This window comes from Dendropsophus ebraccatus, chromosome 13 (genome assembly GCF_027789765.1).
Source record: "Dendropsophus ebraccatus isolate aDenEbr1 chromosome 13, aDenEbr1.pat, whole genome shotgun sequence".
NCBI classification, from domain to species: domain Eukaryota; kingdom Metazoa; phylum Chordata; class Amphibia; order Anura; family Hylidae; genus Dendropsophus; species Dendropsophus ebraccatus.
The window spans coordinates 62,812,246-62,831,596 of NC_091466.1; the positions used below are offsets into that span (position 1 = coordinate 62,812,246).

Genomic DNA, 19,351 nt, shown 5'->3' on the forward strand with positions numbered 1-19,351 from the left:
TGGAGGAAAGAAGGGAAAGGGGGAACATGATGGAAACCTTTATGTATGTTAAAGGAGTAAATAAGGTTCAGGAGGGAAGTGTTTTTAGTAAAAAACTGAACTCAAAACAACAGTGAGAGGTTAGTGGTGGGAAAGATCAGAAGCAACATGAGAAAATATTATTTTACTGAAATAGTAGATACTTGGAACAAACTTCCAGCAGATGTGGTAGGCAAATCTACAATAACTAAATGTAAACCTGCCTGGTATATACATATATCTATCCTAAGATAATAAGAAGGGAAATACTAACAGGGCAGACTAGATGGACCCAGTGGTCTTTTTCTGCCAACAATCTATGTTTCAAAGAGTAAAAAGAATGGACTCCTGCAAAAAGCAAAATCCCACATATGATAATGACGGCAGGATTCAGAGCCGCAGCATTTGCTGGTAGGAAGATTAATGTAGAATAATATTAAAGTAGCAGGTTTATGGTAATCGCTGCGAAGGGGGGAGATCTATGGAGGGGAGGGAGAGTAAAAAGGAAAACGAGGAAAGATACGGTTTACATGGAAAGAAGAGCCGGGTCCATCAAATTCTACTATACTGTATATACAATCGTCTACCCTTATAAAGTACTTGAGATCCTCATGGTGGTCTAAGGTGACATTTACGTCCCGCATTGAGGGTGCATCTGTCATACAAGACATCGAAGTGTTACTTGACATTTGGCAAAATAAGAAACTTCAGTCAAGAACCCTTCCAGGAAACACAATGGCTCACTGTCACTTTATACAAAAAAATATAAACCTTTATAATTTTACAGCCGCGAAACATGTCGGAGGTAGTGTGCTGGAAGCGCGGGCTCTGTAGCACCTTCCTCCTCCGGCAGCAAAAGGATTAAATGCCCCGGACGGGGAGGAGGAGTGTAAAATGAGCCAGCGTCCACCCCTTCTAAATTCCCGGGGATTCAGGAGGAGGAGGGGCGCATCTGGAAGCAGTGACTGACATCACTCATAGAAGTGAAATTCTAAGGAAAAATCACTAAAACCGAAAACAAAACAGGAGGATGAGACGTGTCACACAGGGCCCCCACCTGTCTGCAGCAGAGTTTACTCATACTAGTCGCTATCAGTTCTGCACCATTTACAGCGCTGCTTCCATATGAGCTCCAGGCACCATGTGATCCCCGCCATACAACGGCTATTGTCCGAATGACACACACTTACTACCTTTACTGATCCCTGCTGAGAAAACTGCAGAAATTTCCTAACACAATCCGCTTACTGGAAAGGGGAATACCAAGGGAAGACTCCTTTAAAGTGTACCGGCCTGGTCTCCGCTATGGGGATTTACTGCGGTTATTGAGCCCACTTCATGGTACACATATAGTTCTCATTGCCAGTAGTACAAACACAAGAGCTTCCTTTCCCTTACTTCTCTGGCCAATCAAAGCACAACACAACACACTCCTCCCTGCTATGGCAAAATATTGTGATATTCAGTGTGCTGGGTTGTCTCTAAGTTACTACGGCCATGTTTACAAGGAGCAGCCATCAGTGTGTACCCGCATCCGAATTCCCCGCTGCTGACAATGGAGCGTGTGGCCGGAGCCGCACGCTCCATTGTCTGTACTTATGAGTTTTTTTTGCGGCCGCTATTCAATAAATAGCGACTGCAGAAAACTGACATATCAGCTCTTTGCGGCGCCGCTAGGGATCCCAACCGGAGTGTATACTATGTGTATACACTCCAGCCAGGATTCCATAGAAGGCAGCACTACATAAGCTACGTAGTAATCACGGCTGCTGTTGCAAATCGGCAACAACGTCCGTGATTATTACGTAACTTACGTAGTGTGAACATAGCTTAAGGCTATGATCAGACTATATAAAGACATTGGCCGTATTTCATTACAACGGACATAGTTGTGCAAACAACGGTTGTTATTTCACAAATAATGTCCATTGTTTGCACAACTATGGCTGCTGTTATGAAATACGGACGTTGATCTACATAGTGTGAATATCAGTATTACAGTACTGAATGTCAAAAAGATCTCAATACACGGATGAATGGAGTATTCATACAGCAAACATGGACTGACTACAGATACATAGTCCAATGCAGTGTGTCAACATACCTGCCAGGGCACAGAGCCTCATTCCCACAAAAAAAAAAAATATATATATATATTATTTGTCTTCCCGTTTTCACAGACTGCCAGGAACTGCAGGGCTACTGAAGCCCTGGTCCGAACACAGTTACATACAATTGTGTAAGCTGTCTATACAAGGAGCACTGCAGCCACAGCACCCTGTAGCAGAGTGAGCAATGATTCTAAGTTATCCCCACTCACTCGGTTACATGGTGCCATGGCTGCAGCCCTAAGTTTTGCTAGCGCTGCATGAAGTTGATCTACAGATATGTAACTGTACTAGGGCCAGGGCTTGAGCATACCTGTAGTTCCCGACACAGCCATTGGTAGCAGCCATTTTGCCCCTCTCTGCTGCCACTGAATGTAAAGAAAAAATATTATGCATACATATTTTTTAATTATATAGATTATATTTGTACAAAGTTAGAAAGCTTTACTACAAAATGGAAAAGCAGAAGCGCTGCAACAAAATCTGCATCCCCCCCCCCAAACACACAAAGAGGAGACAGGAAAGACAAATGCGACTAGTCAAAAATCTTGAGAAGAGGAATCTGTGATACGTAGGAGGCGCTTACACTGCAGCTTTGTAGTTACCACGAAGCGTCACTTGTAGGTAGCTTTCTATGAGCCATTTACAGAGTAATGGCTGAGAATCCAGCTGCACATAGCTTTATTTCTTAGCTGAAGTGAAGCCGTTTTCTATCCAAGAGGATGGAAAAATCCAAGATGACTGCCAAGCGGGCGGACACTTAGAGGGGCTCATGCCGTCCAGCTGTGGAGCACGCACAATACATTTCTCTACATGCACTGCAAGGGATTAAAGGGAAAACTAACAGATCTTCTAAAAACGTTTATTTGTCGTCACACCGCTGTAGGTGTATGCGTAGACAGTGGGCAAGCTTCTTTCACATGGCCAGAAAAGGTGAACCCAACCTGTGGATCGGGCATCTTGGTTTACAATTGACCAATCCTTTTGTTCTCAAGGACATGAACTGCCGACAGAAGTATCAGATAGGATAGCTGGTCACTCAGTTGACATCTATCTAAAGGCTATATTGCACAACGATTATCAGCCATATGTGCCCGATTACTGACCGTTTAGGTCAATAATTTTTTAGTGTGATAGAACATGCTGAAAGGGAAGGATGTGCCGAAATGCACAATGATGGCTGATCATGGTTTTAACATGATGAAAGACCGATCTGCTAGGTCGGTGCTCGTTTACTGGGCCTATTACACGACCCGATAATCGTTTAACAAGGACTGCATAGACATCGTTACCGATGTCCTTGCAGCCCTTGCTTAAACTGTATACATTACCTATGCATCCTGCAGGGCTTCTCTTGCACTCTGCTTCTCCCCAGGTCCCGCGCACTTCAGCTTCAGAGCGGCCCGTCTTAGCTGACAGGCCGCTCAGCCAATCTCTGGCAATCGTCTGAGCGGCCTGTCAGCTAAGACAGGCTGCTCTGAAGCTGGAGCGCAGGATCTGGGAAGAAGCAGAGTGCAAGAGGAGCCCTGGACCATAGATAGGTACTGTATGCACTTTGCAAATTGTTAACCGCACACCGCTATTACGCGTAGCGATGTGCGGTCGACGCCCGACAATTATAGGTCCAAACCTATGTCAACGATCAGCTGATGATCATTGTCGGCAGTTTAGACTATTTGCTGCCTACAAGTCTTTATTACAGACATACACTGCCATCAAAGCCGCACAAAGAGAGGGAAAAGGTGAAAATATGACATCATTCTACGTACACATTCTATAGGGTTCAGAATGACACAATTCTATGTACAAATTCTATAGTGTTCAGAATGACATAATTCTATGTACACATTCTATAGGGTTCAGAATGACACAATTCTATGTACAAATTCTATAGTGTTCAGAATTACATAATTCTATGTACACATTCTATAGTGTTCAGAATGACATAATTCTATGTACACATTCTGTAGTGGTCAGAATGACAATTCTATGTACACATTCTATAGGGTTCAGAATGACATAATTCTATGTACACATTCTATAGGGTTCAGAATGACACAATTCTATGTACACATTCTATAGTGGTCAGAATGACACAATTCTATGTACACATTCTATAGGGTTCAGAATGACAATTCTATGTACAAATTCTATAGTGCTCAGAATGACATAATTCTACGTACACATTCTATAGTGTTCAGAATGACATAATTCTATGTACACATTCTGTAGGATTTTCTATTTAGATCTGAAGGCGAGATACAAAGATTATCTCGATGCCCTAAGATCTATTCAGTGACGCCATAAGTCAAAGTGCAGGTTATAGGAAGAAATATTCTACACTCCCATATTTACACTAACCGCGGCACACTCATCACCTCACCGGCATTATAAAGGACACAAGCTGAGATTTCTTCCTTTATACAATTATTTGTCACCTTGCTGTAGTATATACATGGGCCGCCGATATCACCGCTATACATTACAAGAGGTCAAAGCTGAATCACTGCAGCCAGCCGAAGCTGCCGACCGTGTCCCAGTTAGCGACAGTGACGTCACGGCTGTAGACTCCAGGCATCTGAGAGCAGGAAAGGACGGAAAGGATTGCAGAGCATCTGACACATGTACATATAACAGACTATGTATTTGCTGCTAGCGATAAGACAGATAACATTAAATGATGCAATCAGATACAATCGATGACAAATTTAACAGATGTGGAGGTTTATGCTATATACAGGATACAGCTGACCCATAACCATTGCATAACAGAGAAACAGACGTACTGTACAATATACATTGACTTCTAGTATACACATATGTTCATCATAATGAAGTCAGTGGTAGTTGGTTATACTCATTCCTCCCCCACTGACCAGTCCAACGACGCTTAGGTCAGTACATGAGAGTCCCTCTATTCAATGTATAGGACACAGGAGAAGGAGGGGGGATCTGGGGAGAGGAGCCCCCTCTAAAACATCCAGCCCAGCTGCTGTATGTCCTGCAGGAAATGGTGTATTCTCTCCCGTCTGACACAGTGCTCTCTGCTGCCACCTCTGTCGAGAGTAGTAGCAAATCACCATAGAAAACCTCTCCTGCTCTGGACAGTTCATGATATGGACAAAGGTGGCAGCAGAGAGAACTGTGTCAGACTGGAAAGAATACACCACTTCCTGCAGGACATACAGCAGCTGATAAGTACTGGAAGACTGAAGACTGAATTACAAATATATATAACTTTCTGACACCAGTTAGTTTGAAAGAAAGAAGAAAAAAAAGCCAGTGTACCCCTTTAATATTAACATGTGTCAGAATGAGTGTGTATATTCTAAAGCAGGGATGGGGAACCTGCGGCCCTCCAGCTGTTGCAAAACTACAATTCCCATCATGCTTGGACAGACAAAGCCTTCGGCTTTGGCTGTCCAGGCATGATGGGAATTGTAGTTTTGCAAGAGCTGGAGGGTCGCAGGTTCCCCATCGCTTTTCTCAAGTCCCATTCACATTTGGAGGACGTAGACTAGGTTCTCCAGATCTGCATCATGTCCTATCCATTGCTGACCTATGCTGAGTTCACTCACATCAATTGTATAAGGAAATACAAACACACACATTCACAATGATGTTGTCTAAAGGGGTCAGTAAATGGTCAGTAAGCCCGTATACTGACCCATATGTGAGACAATAATAATATACAATACCTTGCTCACACCACTGACACAACAGAAAACAACACTGAGATTTCTGCAGGAACTTCTCATCCCCCCAGGAGGGTCAATGGTTCTTACCAAGTTACTGTCCACCCCATGATGGATGTTACCACTCGCTGTCAATCTATAACCATAGGGAAGAAGAACTAACAATAGTTGTATACTGTTCCCAGGAGGGAGTGAGGACCGCACATCAAGACTGTCCCTTCCCTCCGTACGGGGCGCCCAGCATGGACGCCTCCAATGTCAATCATTTACACAAACAGGAATATTTGGGAAAAGAAAAACTCACACTGGTGACCGGACTGATGTAAAGAAACGAGGATACAAAGCAGCAGAGCTATCATAGTCATAGAAACCAGCTCGGCACATAGCGTCACCAGCCAAACTGATGGGCCGGGAGCTTCGCTTCCAACGTCCAATGACCAGGTCATGATATTACACAAAAGAGAAGCTCCCCAATGCTATACGCCAAATACGTCCGACATTTCTGCAATTATCACAAAGCACATGTTATAGCTATCACACACACACACACATATATATATATATATATATATATATATATATATATATATATATATACACATATATATATATATATATATAATATATATATATACACACATGTATCCAAATTTTAGTTCTAACTATGAGCGAACCATCAATAGCCACATTCAGCTGGCCTCATCCACACCTGGCTTCTGGTTGTAAAGGAGCTATGACAACTATTATACAGCTATAGTCCACGTGGCCCCTGTGGCGGGTGTGCGGCAAAAGGCTTTCCCCATCTAACACCATTAATTCTGCACTTTCTGCTAATCTGGATAAACTGGATAGACCAGATAGGTTTTTTAATTACTGACTTTTGTTTGGGAAAAAAAAAAAAAAAAAAAGACAGGATGGGCCCATTCACTTTATTTTATAGCCATAATAATAATTATACCCATGAAATACACGTGGGATGTTTATTTTTTGGGTTCAATATAAAATGCTGCCGTTTCCCGAGCCGTAAACAGTTTTAGGCTATGTTTTCTTTACGTGAAAATGCGGCTGTATTTTGATAATTACGGCTGTAAATAACAATCACGTTTTTTGGGGGGTTTTTTGGCCGAACTTTGGCAAAAATTAATTCTTCCTGGTTTCAGAAAGTTATAGTGATATGTAATTTACTTCTATTAAAAAATCTCAAGTCTTACACTACTTAGCTGCTGTATGTCCTGCAGGAAGTGGTGCATTCTCTCCAGTCTGACACAGTGCTCTCTGCTGCCACGTCTGTCCATGTCAGGAACTGTCCAGAGCAGTAGCAAATCCCCATAGAAAACATCTACTGCTATGTACAGTTCCTGACATGGACAGAGGTGGCAGCAGAGAGCACTTTGTCAGACTGGAGAGAATATACCACTTCCTGCAGGACATACAGCAGCTGATATGTATTTTTTTAAAGTGTCGCTGTCGTTTAAAAAAAAAAAAACTTTCAACAAGTCAAGTTTTGACCAGTCCCCATTCAGACCCATGCTAATCATGAGAACAAGCGAGAAGAGGACTGTACTACAGATTGGGTCACTACCTGCTGTGTAAGTGAGAGTGAGGCACTAAAGGCACACATTAGGAACCATGTGACACGCAAATGGGAGAGGATCATGCTTAGCCTGCTCCTCCTCCAGCCTGTGCTCACAAATGATATGGGTCTAAAAATTTGTTACCTGGATTATTCAAAACGTAATTTACAAATCTATATAACTTTCTGAATCTAGTTGATTTGAAAGGAAACATTTTTCCTCAAAGTATTCCTTTAAGTGCCCAAGCGTCTCTTTGGACAATCCCTAGGGTCACTTGACAATGAACTAGTCCTAGAACTGGGACCTCCAGTGATCAGCTGTAATCTGTGGAGGGAACCAACTAGTGAGGGTTCCATTCCCCTAAACCTTCATAAAGAAAGCAGTACCGGCACTACCCTTCTGGCACAGGTTTTATGTGATTGCAAGGCGTGGTTGCATAAACCAAAAACACTGTACGGGGTGCTCCTCAAGAAATACAAAAAACGGGGTGCTCCTCAAGAAATACAAAAAAACAAGCTATCACAGCTGTTCATCTGACGAAGCACGCATGCGCGCGAAACGGATGTGATAGCTTGTGCTAATTGGCATCCGAGCCTGCTGTAGATGAACCTGCTGGAATTTTAAAGTTTATATGAAATTAAGTCTACACATGAGTACCCTCCTATTTTTTCCTTCTTTACGGACATGTTCCATTCCCCTGCAGCGCCACCACTGGGGGAATGAAGCATTACGCAGGTCTTACAGCCAAGCTCTGGCACGTGCAGGATTTGTATAGAGAATAATGGAGCTGAAAACAGGAATCCAAACCGAACACACCCCACAAATGCAGCATCATATAGCGCATCAATACTAAATGTCACCAGGTCCATAAAGGATTCACCTCCAAATATACAGAAAGGTCGTAAACGGGCTCAGGGCTGTAGTTTCTAGAAGCATAGCAAGTATATGATCAGGTGTCCTGTCCAAGTTATATCAGAACAAAGAGGGGAAAAAAAGGAAGGAGGTGGAAGTATATATTCCCTTCACAGCTACAGAAGACGCTCCCATGGTTCCCGGGGGAGATCCTGGCTAGACGAAGCAGCAGCCACTCATCCAGGCTCTGTGATCACAATGCTTTGGCTATATGTCAAATCTATACATCTGTGTACCACACACGTGCTCCACATATATTATAATAGGTTTTCAGAGCAGGACATAATGTTATATAACCCCAGTCTTATCCCTGGTGGATGCAATGTCCTGCACTGCTCTCCTGACTACAACTCCCATCATGTCCTGAACAATGTGACACCAAAAGGGACCAAAGCAGTGGTGCTATCCCTACCTGCTATATCTGTAGCTGAGGTATATACCCCCTGCTATACCTGTAGATGAGGTATATACCCCCTGCTATACCTGTAGATGAGGTATATACCCCCTGCTATACCTGTAGATAAGGTATATACCCCCTGCTATACCTGTAGATAAGGTATATACCCCCTGCTATCCCTGTAGCAGAGGTATATACCCCTGCTATCCCTGTAGCAGAGGTATATACCCCCTGCTATCCCTGTAGCTGAGGTATATACCCCCTGCTATACCTGTAGCTGAGGTATATACCCCCTGCTATACCTGTAGCTGAGGTATATACCCCCTGCTATACCTGTAGCAGAGGTATATACCCCCTGCTATACCTGTAGCTGAGGTATATACCCCCTGCTATACCTGTAGCTGAGGTATATACCCCCTGCTATCCCTGTAGCTGAGGTATATACCCCCTGCTATACCTGTAGCTGAGGTATATACCCCTGTAATACCTGTAGATGAGGTATATCCCCCTGTAATACCTGTAAATGAGGTATATCCCCCCCTGCTATACCTGTAGCTGTGGTATATATCCCTGCTATACCTGTAGATGAGGTATATAACCCCTGTTATACCTGTAGATGAGGTATATACCCCCTGCTGTACCTGTAGCTGTGGTATATACCCCCTCTCTATACCTGTAGATGAGGTATATACTCCCCCTGCTATACCTGTGTTGCATCTCTCCCTGGTAACGGCTCAGGGCTAGGCGCAGGCCTCAGCACACACTTCCTCTGACAGCGCTGTCTGCTTACATTTCCTCTCTGGCTCTTCCTCCTGTAGAGATTACAGAGCTCAGTGTGTGCCCGCTCCTCCACTATAGGCTCAGCTACCAACTATCTATGGCCATAAGTAGTGGATACCTACCCTACCCACTCCTTAACACCATACTCTCTCCACAGCCCCACCATTATATATGGCTACATAAAGACAAGAGTCCATCAAGTGCGACCTGTAAGGGCCCTTTTACACAGTAAGATTATCTGACAGATTATCTGCCAAAGATTTGAAGCCAAAGCCAGGACTGGATTTGAAAAGAGGGGAAATCTCAGGCTTTCCTGTGTTACCTGATCTCTGTTTATAGTCTGTTCCTGGTTTTGGCTTCAAATCTTTGCCAGATAATCTGTCAGATAATCTTTCTGTGTAAAAGGGCCCTAACTCTACTGTCTTGTGTTTCTCTATAGTAGCGTATGTGGTGTCCCTGCTACTTCCCCAAATGTTCCTCTTCTACCCAGAGGATCCATACTGGTGGATAAGACCTCTCCTTGTGCACCAGGGATTATTCCCAATCACCACAGAGGGGCTTATATTATAGTGGCTCCATTACCAGGATGGAAGAGCTGGTAGCTGAGGACTCGGACAACTCCAGTAACGTCCAAATCCTCCAGGAACCTTAAAAAAAAAAAAAAAAAAAAAAAAAAATCACAGAATTCCATATTAATACCTATCCGATACTATCTGATCCTGAATGACATGTATATATTGTTTGTACTCATATATACAGCTACAATCTTTCTAGGCCTCAGACACTGGTAGCCATTCCTTACTATAGGCCATAGATAACAGACTGGTGAGAGATTAAATCCCAGTGTCTCAGCCATGGCATTTTACTGCCTACCAGGCACAGTCCCATACATTTAGTAGTGGCCATTCCTGGTAGTGCAGCTCAGTCCCATTCACCTCTATGGCATCAGGTAAAGTAACTACTAAACACACAGAAGCTGTGCCATGTCTTACAGGTAGGGCAGGGCTATTCATTGAGGACAGAGGAGGCTTGTCTACTCCATGGGGGCACAGAGGAGGCTTGTATACTACATGGGGGCACATGGCTATATAGCTTGAATACTCCACGGGGGCACAGGGGAGGCTTGTCTACTCCATGGGGGCACTGAGGAGGCTTGTCTACTCCATGGGGGCATTGAGGAGGCTTGTCTACTCCATGGGGGCACTGAGGAGGCTTGCATACTACATGGGGGCACAGAGGAGGCTTGTCTACTACATGGGGGCACAGAGGAGGCTTGTCTACTACATGGGGGCACAGAGGAGGCTTGTCTGCTCCATGGGGGCACAGAGGAGGCTTGTCTGCTCCATGGGGGCACAGGGGAGGCTTGTCTACTACATGGGGGCACTGAGGAGGCTTGTCTACTCCATGGGGGCACTGAGGAGGCTTGTATACTCCATGGGGGCACTGAGGAGGCTTGTCTACTCCATGGGGGCACAGGGGAGGCTTGTCTACTACATGGGGGCACTGAGGAGGCTTGTCTACTCCATGGGGGCACAGAGGAGGCTTGTATAGTCCATAGGGGCACAGAGGAGGCTTGTATACTACATGGGGGCAAAGGGGAGGCTTGTAAACTCCATGGGGGCACAGGGGGGGGTCTTGTCTACTCCATGGGGGTACAGGGGGGTCTTGTCTACTCCATGGGGGCACAGGGGAGGCTTATCTACTCCATGGGGGCACAGGGGAGGCTTATCTACTCCATGGGGGCACAGGGGAGGCTTGTCTACTCCATGGGGGCACAGGGGAGGCTTGTCTACTCCATGGGGGCACAGGGGAGGCTTGTCTACTCCATGGGGGCACAGGGGAGGCTTGTCTACTCCATGGGGGCACAGGGGAGGCTTGTCTACTCCATGGGGGCACAGGGGAGGCTTGTCTACTCCATGGGGGCACAGGGGAGGCTTGTCTACTCCATGGGGGCACAGGGGAGGCTTGTCTACTCCATGGGGGCACAGGGGAGGCTTGTCTACTCCATGGGGGCACAGGGGAGGCTTGTCTACTCCATGGGGGCACAGGGGAGGCTTGTCTACTCCATGGGGGCACAGGGGAGGCTTGCATACTACATGGGGGCACAGGGGAGGCTTGTCTACTATATGAGGGCACAGGGGAGGCTTGTCTACTACATGGGGCACAGGGGAGGCTTGTCTACTACATGGGGCACAGGGGAGGCTTGTCTACTACATGGGGCACAGGGGAGGCTTGTCTACTACATGGGGGCACAGGGGGAGCACTGGTACAGTGAGATGCAATAACAGTTGTCTCTAACATCACTAAAATAGTATCTAACGCTGCAAGGAGAAAATTTTCTATTTAGAAAAAAAAAACGAGATTTATCGAGAATCATCAAATTTTTTTTAAAAAAAATTCACATTTTACTTTTTGGCCATATTGCCTAGCCCTACTTACAGGACATTATAGAACTTATTTAGGGTCTGTATAACATCAGCAACATATGGACCCCCAACAGTCCTACCAAACCAATCTATGGAGATCCTGGATCAGTGTTGGTAGCGGAAACCAAGGGTAATGGCGTACAAGAAAACTCATATATTACTTGTATGAATTCCTTTTTGAATTGTATAAAATGCAAAAATAAATAAAATCAACCATGAAAACACTAAACCACAATAAGAAACATTGTCTATGACTTGTAGCGGCTCTGGGTCATACACAGCATTTTATAAGGTAATCTCGGCCTACTGAGGTGTTAGGCCATACGGGGGGGGGGGGGGGGGGTCATACAGAGCTGCAGGGACCAATACAACATGTCATATAACACACCACACATACACAGCCTTAAAGGGGGAGATCAGACACAGCAGATTTTGGTAGATTCCAAACTGTGACCCAAAGGAAAAGCCTAAATAACACAGATCCATATAAGATACAGCTATATAGTATAGTACTGGGTGATGATGTATACAATGATAGTGGGAGCTGTGTGATGGATATAGATGGTTTATACATACAGTATATATACATACATTGTATACCCAGTATATATACATACTACATACATAGTGCCCCCAGTATATATACACACTACATACATAGTGCCCCCAGTATATATACATACTACATACATAGTGCCCCCAGTATATATACATACTACATACATAGTGCCCCCAGTATATATACATACTACATACATAGTGCCCCCTGTATATATACACTACATACATAGTGCCCCCAGTATATATACATAGTGCCCCCAGTATATATACATACTACATACATAGTGCCCCCAGTATATATACATACTACATACATAGTGCCCCCAGTATATATACACTACATACATGGTGCCCCCAGTATATATACATACTACATACATAGTGCCCCCAGTATACATACTACATACATAGTGCCCCCAGTATATATACACTACATACATGGTGCCCCCAGTATATATACACTACATACATGGTGCCCCCAGTATATATACACTACATACATGGTGCCCCCAGTATATATACATACTACATACATAGTGCCCCCAGTATACATACTACATACATAGTGCCCCCAGTATATATACACTACATACATGGTGCCCCCAGTATATATACACTACATACATAGTGCCCCCAGTATATATATACACTACATACATGGTGCCCCCAGTATATATACACTACATACATGGTGCCCCCAGTATATATATACACTACATACATGGTGCCCCCAGTATATATATACACTACATACATGGTGCCCCCAGTATATATATACACTACATACATGGTGCCCCCAGTATATATACACTACATACATGGTGCCCCCAGTATATATACACTACATACATGGTGCCCCCAGTATATATACACTACATACATGGTGCCCCCAGTATATATACACTACATACATGGTGCCCCCAGTATATATACACTACATACATGGTGCCCCCAGTATATATACACTACATACATGGTGCCCCCAGTATATATACACTACATACATGGTGCCCCCAGTATATATACACTACATACATGGTGCCCCCAGTATATATACACTACATACATGGTGCCCCCAGTATATATACACTACATACATGGTGCCCCCAGTATATATACACTACATACATGGTGCCCCCAGTATATATACACTACATACATAGTGCCCCCAGTATATATACACTACATACATAGTGCCCCCAGTATATACACACTTACATACATAGTGCCCCCAGTATATATACACTACATACATAGTGCCCCCTCTATATATACACTACATACATAGTGCCCCCAGTATATATACACTACATACATAGTGCCCCCAGTATATATACACTACATACATAGTGCCCCCTGTATATATACACTACATACATAGTGCCCCCAGTATATATACACTACATACATAGTGCACCCAGCATAAACACAAGATAACACACACAATATAATACATATAGTGCACAGAATACACATAGTAAATATGTATACATACACACATAAAGCACACAATATTGTACAAAGTATATACACACAAATTATATAAACATATATTACACACACAACATATTACTGTATATACAGTATATCCATACAGTACACACATCCACATACAGTATACATCATAGATACATACATTATTGTGTACAGTATACATTATATAAACACACCCAAAGTATACATTATTATATACACACAGTATATAGCCGTACCCAGTCCTCCCAGTATACATTATATATACACACAGTATACACCATTATATACACACACACACATATATATATATATATATATATATATATATATATATATATATATACACACCCAGCATACATTACATATGCACACAGTATACACTATTATATATATACCCAGTCCCCCCAGTACACATTTTATATATACACACACAGTATACACTATTTTATATATACAGCCAGTCCCCCAGTATACATTATATATACAGCCAGTCCCCCAGTATACATTATATATACAGCCAGTCCCCCAGTATACATTATATATACAGCCAGTCCCCCAGTATACATTATATATACCCAGTCCCCCAGTATACATTATATATACACTATGATATATATACAGGCAGTCCCCCCAGTACACATTATATATACACTATTATATATATACAGGCAGTCCCCCCAGTATACATTATATATACACAGTCCCCCAGTATACACTATATATATATATATATATATATACACAGGCAGTCCCCCCAGTACACATTATATATACACTATATATATATATATATATATACCCAGTCCCCCAGTATACATTATATATACACTATTATATATATACAGGCAGTCCCCCCAGTACACATTATATATACACTATTATATATATACAGGCAGTCCCCCCAGTATACATTATATATACACAGTCCCCCAGTATACACTATATATATATATATATATATATACACAGGCAGTCCCCCCAGTACACATTATATATACACTATATATATATATATACACAGGCAGTCCCCCCAGTACACATTATATATACACTATTATATATATACAGGCAGTCCCCCCAGTACACATTATATATACACTATTATATATATACAGGCAGTCCCCCCAGTACACATTATATATACACATATATATATATATATATATACCCAGTCCCCCCAGTACACATTATATATACACATATATATATATACAGGCAGTCCCCCCAGTACACATTATATATACACTATTATATATATATATACAGGCAGCGCTCGGGCCTCACCTTCTGGTCCACGATGGAGCAGGCCATCTCCCGCACGGCCCCCAGGCTCAGCTCTCCGGGCTCGGGCAGTAGGACGGGCTCCCGGCTCAGGCCGATCTGGATCTGGAGGGAGAGGCCGGGGCCCGCGGGGCTGGGCGGCCGGATGACCGGGGGGGCGCTCATAGACAGCTGGGCCCGCCAGCGGGAGACACCGGGGGGGAGAGGAGCGGGGGACACGGGTCACACTCACAGCCGCACCCCGACACCCGGGACGTGACTAGACGGCAGGCATGCACCCAGACGCGGCTCCCGGCACAACTTCCACACGGAGCGGACACTCACGGAGGAGAACACACAACTTGCAGCCGCATAGCCGGGCACACGGGGCTCAGCCTCCCGCCACCAGCGCGGCCCCCGGGACTGACGAGCGCCACTCACACCGCGCCACAGCCGCCTCTTCCCTTCTAGCAAAACTTTACCCAACAACAAGTCCGAGCGGCGCCCACACACATCCACTACACTACACACGGCGCGTCCGCACGGGCGCCCCCTGCCGGCCACACAGCACTCTGCGAGCCCGAGCTCCCCCTGCAGGTCACTGCCACTCACTGCAACACGCCGGGGACGCTGCGGAGCCACCAGAGCAGGAAACGCAAGCGACAGCCGCCCTGTGTACACCAGTGCATATAGCTGTGTAGCCCTCAGGTGTGCAGGATATGGAGATCCTTGGCATGTTGTCACCTTTACGCCTTTAAGATTATAATTTTTTTCAGATCAACTGGTGTCAGAAAGTCATACAGATTTGTAATTTGTAATCTCAAGTCTTCTAGTACTTATCAGCTGCTGTATGTCCTGCGGGAAGTGATGTATTTTTTCCATCCTTGAAATCTCTGTCCATGTCAAGAACTCTCCAGAGCAGGAGAGGTTTTCTATGGGGAGTTGCTGCTTCTCTGGACAGTTCCTGACATGGACAGAGATGGCAGCAGAGAGCTCTGTGTCAGACTGGAGAGACTACATCACTTCCTGCAGGACATACAGCAGCTGGTAAGTACTGGAAGACTGGAGATTTTTAAATAAAAGTAAATTACAAATCTATATAATTTTCTGACACCAGTTTATTGAAAGAATTATTATTTTTTTTGCCAGAATATCCCTTTAAGGGAACGTCCACAAGTATTGGATATGCTGTGTATTTGCGTGGAATTTTACCCAGAAAATCCTTAGCATTTACAGTAGCAGCAACAAAGAACCTGCACAAAATCATCTCCCTGTGGGCACTGCCATTTGTGGCCTATGCTAAAGTCATGCATGCTTCCAATAAGGCTAATGGATGCAGTGATACCATGGCACCTACCTAGGGTGGGCTACTGACTGTATCTGCCCTCCTGCCCCATTGCTTCCTCTTGTGAGCTGCAGGGACATTGCATCAGACCACCTGCATAGTGTCGGGTGTGGGAGTGGGGAGGGGTGAGTTTCAGTTAACACAAAGGGGCAAATAGTGTCTGTGGGTAAGGGGGGGTATGTATGGGCATACAGGAGACTTTATTAAAGGGGCTATTTCTGATTTTTTTTTACAGTTAAAGGGGCACTCCAGCGGAGGGGGGCACTTTTTCGCTGGGACCGGGGAGGAGGTGGCCGAGGGAAAAGACGACCACTCCCCTCCCCGGTTCCAGCGGCGGGTCCCACATCGCGGCGCTCCAGTTTCTGGCTGCTTCCAGGTGTCTGACGCGGGCCCGAGACGTGACGTCAGCCACTCAGTGAAGTAGGCGGGATCCGTTTCAAGTCCGCTCAGATCCCGCCTCCGTCACTGAGTGGCTGAGCGGACCTGAGACGTCACGTCAGACACCCGGAAGCGGCCGGGCACCGGAGCGCCGCGATGCGGGACCCGCCGCTGGAACCGGGGAGGTGAGTAGACGTCTTTTCCCTCGGCCACCTCCTCCGCGGTCCCAGAAAAAGAGTGCCCCCCACTGGAGTACCCCTTTAAATGGGCTTAGGGCCCTATTACATGGGACGATTATGGTTCGAAAAATCGTTAGATCGTTCCGGTTTAGTGTAATAACAGACAATGATTAGATGATAGAATTTGGACCTATTTTTATCATTGATCGTTTGCAAATGGTGCGCATGGAATAAGACAGAGTTCGGCCGTTGGCAGTGGCGACGGCAGGAAGTCTGCAAGAACGATCATTGTTCCGTGTAATTGGGTGAACGATTTCACATCGTTCGCCATAGCGGTCGTTCGAGATCGTTAATCATTCATCGGTCGTTTATCGTTAATCATTCATCATTGAGAAAACGCTTTGTGTAATAGTACCCTTAGGCTGGGGTATGAACAATACAAAATGTGTGCTCATCTGCCCCAATACCCCAGGTCACCACTGTGCCAATGTCTGACAGAAAGGGCACTTCCTGCAGGTGGGGGATCCGGGTCTGGGAGTACACATTTTTCATTGTTTTATCTGGATTCACATAAAAGAGTATTTCATTTATTGTTCTTTAAAACATTTATCTAGGGATTCTTTTAGAAATGAAATAAAAGGTCATACTTACCTACCTGATCCCCTGCAGTGCCCATTCCAGGGACCCCCAACCCCCACTACACGTCTCTCCTCCCTGCTTCCAATAGGAGAGGTTGGAGCCAGACCTGTTTGTTCAGCCAATCACTGGCCCAGGATGAGGAGACCAGGAAGTGGTGAGCCGCAGGGACTGCGCAGCGGCGGTGGGTGATCGTGGCAGGTGAGCATGAACTTTACATTTATATATAACCACTCAACCCTTTTTTCTCTTTAGGGAACAGTAAAGGATTTCAAATGGTTAATACATTACATCAGGAATAGGCAGTGGCGTAGCCTAGATTCACGGGGCCCCATAGCAAAAAATTTTAAGGGGCCCCCTCTCTTACGCACAACACAAAGCACTGAGCTTTACTGCTCGTGCACTGATAACCCCTGACCTATGCACATTTCCCTTTCCTACTTAATTGCCAGCTGGAGAACAGAGGTCAGAGGTTATCAGTGCAGTGAAGCAGAGATCTCTGTCTTCTGCTTGTTAACCCTAATTTTGTGTTGTAGCATGTAAGTAAACATTGGGTCACTTACACACTGCAGTACATAAGGGGTTAAGCAGAAGGACACACCTCTTATCTTCTCCCCTGGGCCCCCCTCCTGCACAGGCCCTATAGAAACTGGCTACGCTATGGTAGGGAACTTGGGGGAGTAAGGGGGGATCTGCTACCAGAAGAGTATCTGCCTTTGGCTTGAGATTTCCTTTCAAATATTTTGGCATGGCTGAGATGACTTCAAACACCCGCACATGGCCGGCCAGCGATTCCACCTTGTAGGAATCCACACCCTCCCCGTGTACACTCACACGTGACACTTTCTCCTCACAGCACTTTCTCACTGTCACTAATTCTCATCTTACTTTCATTTCCAGTTACTTGTGACTGAGCAGGGAAGCCGCCCTCATACGGGGTTCAGAGTTGAGATACCTGTGATAGCATAGCCGCCAACATCTGAACATTTTATTCCAGGGACACTTCATCTTTGACAACGAGGGTGTGGCTTATTGTGGGTGTGGTTTGCAGGGGGTGTGGTTTGTCATTGGAGTGTTTGTGCAAACGTTTCCCTATATTGTTGTCATTGTATGGACCTTATAGTTAGAACAATACTAAGGGGAGTATTACAGACCCCAGTATTAGGCCCCAGTATATTACAGACCCCAGTATTAGGCCCCCAGCATATTATATACTCCAGTATCAGGCCCCCAGCATATTATATACCCCAGTATCAGGCCCCTAGCATATTATATACCCCAGTATCAGGCCCCCAGCATATTATATACCCCAGTATCAGGCCCCCAGTAGACCCCAGTATAAGGCCCCCAGCATATTATAGACCTCAGTATTAGGCCCCCAGTATATTACAGACCCCAGTATCAGGCCCCCAGCATATTATATACCCCAGTATCAGGCCCCCAGTATATTACAGACCCCAGTATCAGCCCCCCAGCATATTACAGACCCCAGTATCAGCCCGCACCATATTACACACCCCAGTATCAGGCCCCCAATATATTACAGACCAGTGGCGTAGCTACCATAAGGCAGGGAAGGCGACTGCTATGGGCCCCTGCAGGAAGG

General features: G+C 44.9%; 1 protein-coding gene across 1 annotated transcript in view; it reads right to left on the minus strand.

Moving 5' to 3' along the window:
• PRKD1 (protein kinase D1) overlaps positions 1-15,747 on the minus strand; it is a 95,120-nt gene extending 79,373 nt beyond the window's left edge. The window contains exon 1 of the mRNA XM_069950171.1: positions 15,232-15,747. Within this exon, the coding sequence (XP_069806272.1) occupies positions 15,232-15,393 (162 nt within the window). The 5' untranslated portion in view covers positions 15,394-15,747. The remainder of the gene's footprint in view (positions 1-15,231) is intronic.
• Between the last annotated feature and the right edge of the window lie 3,604 nt (positions 15,748-19,351).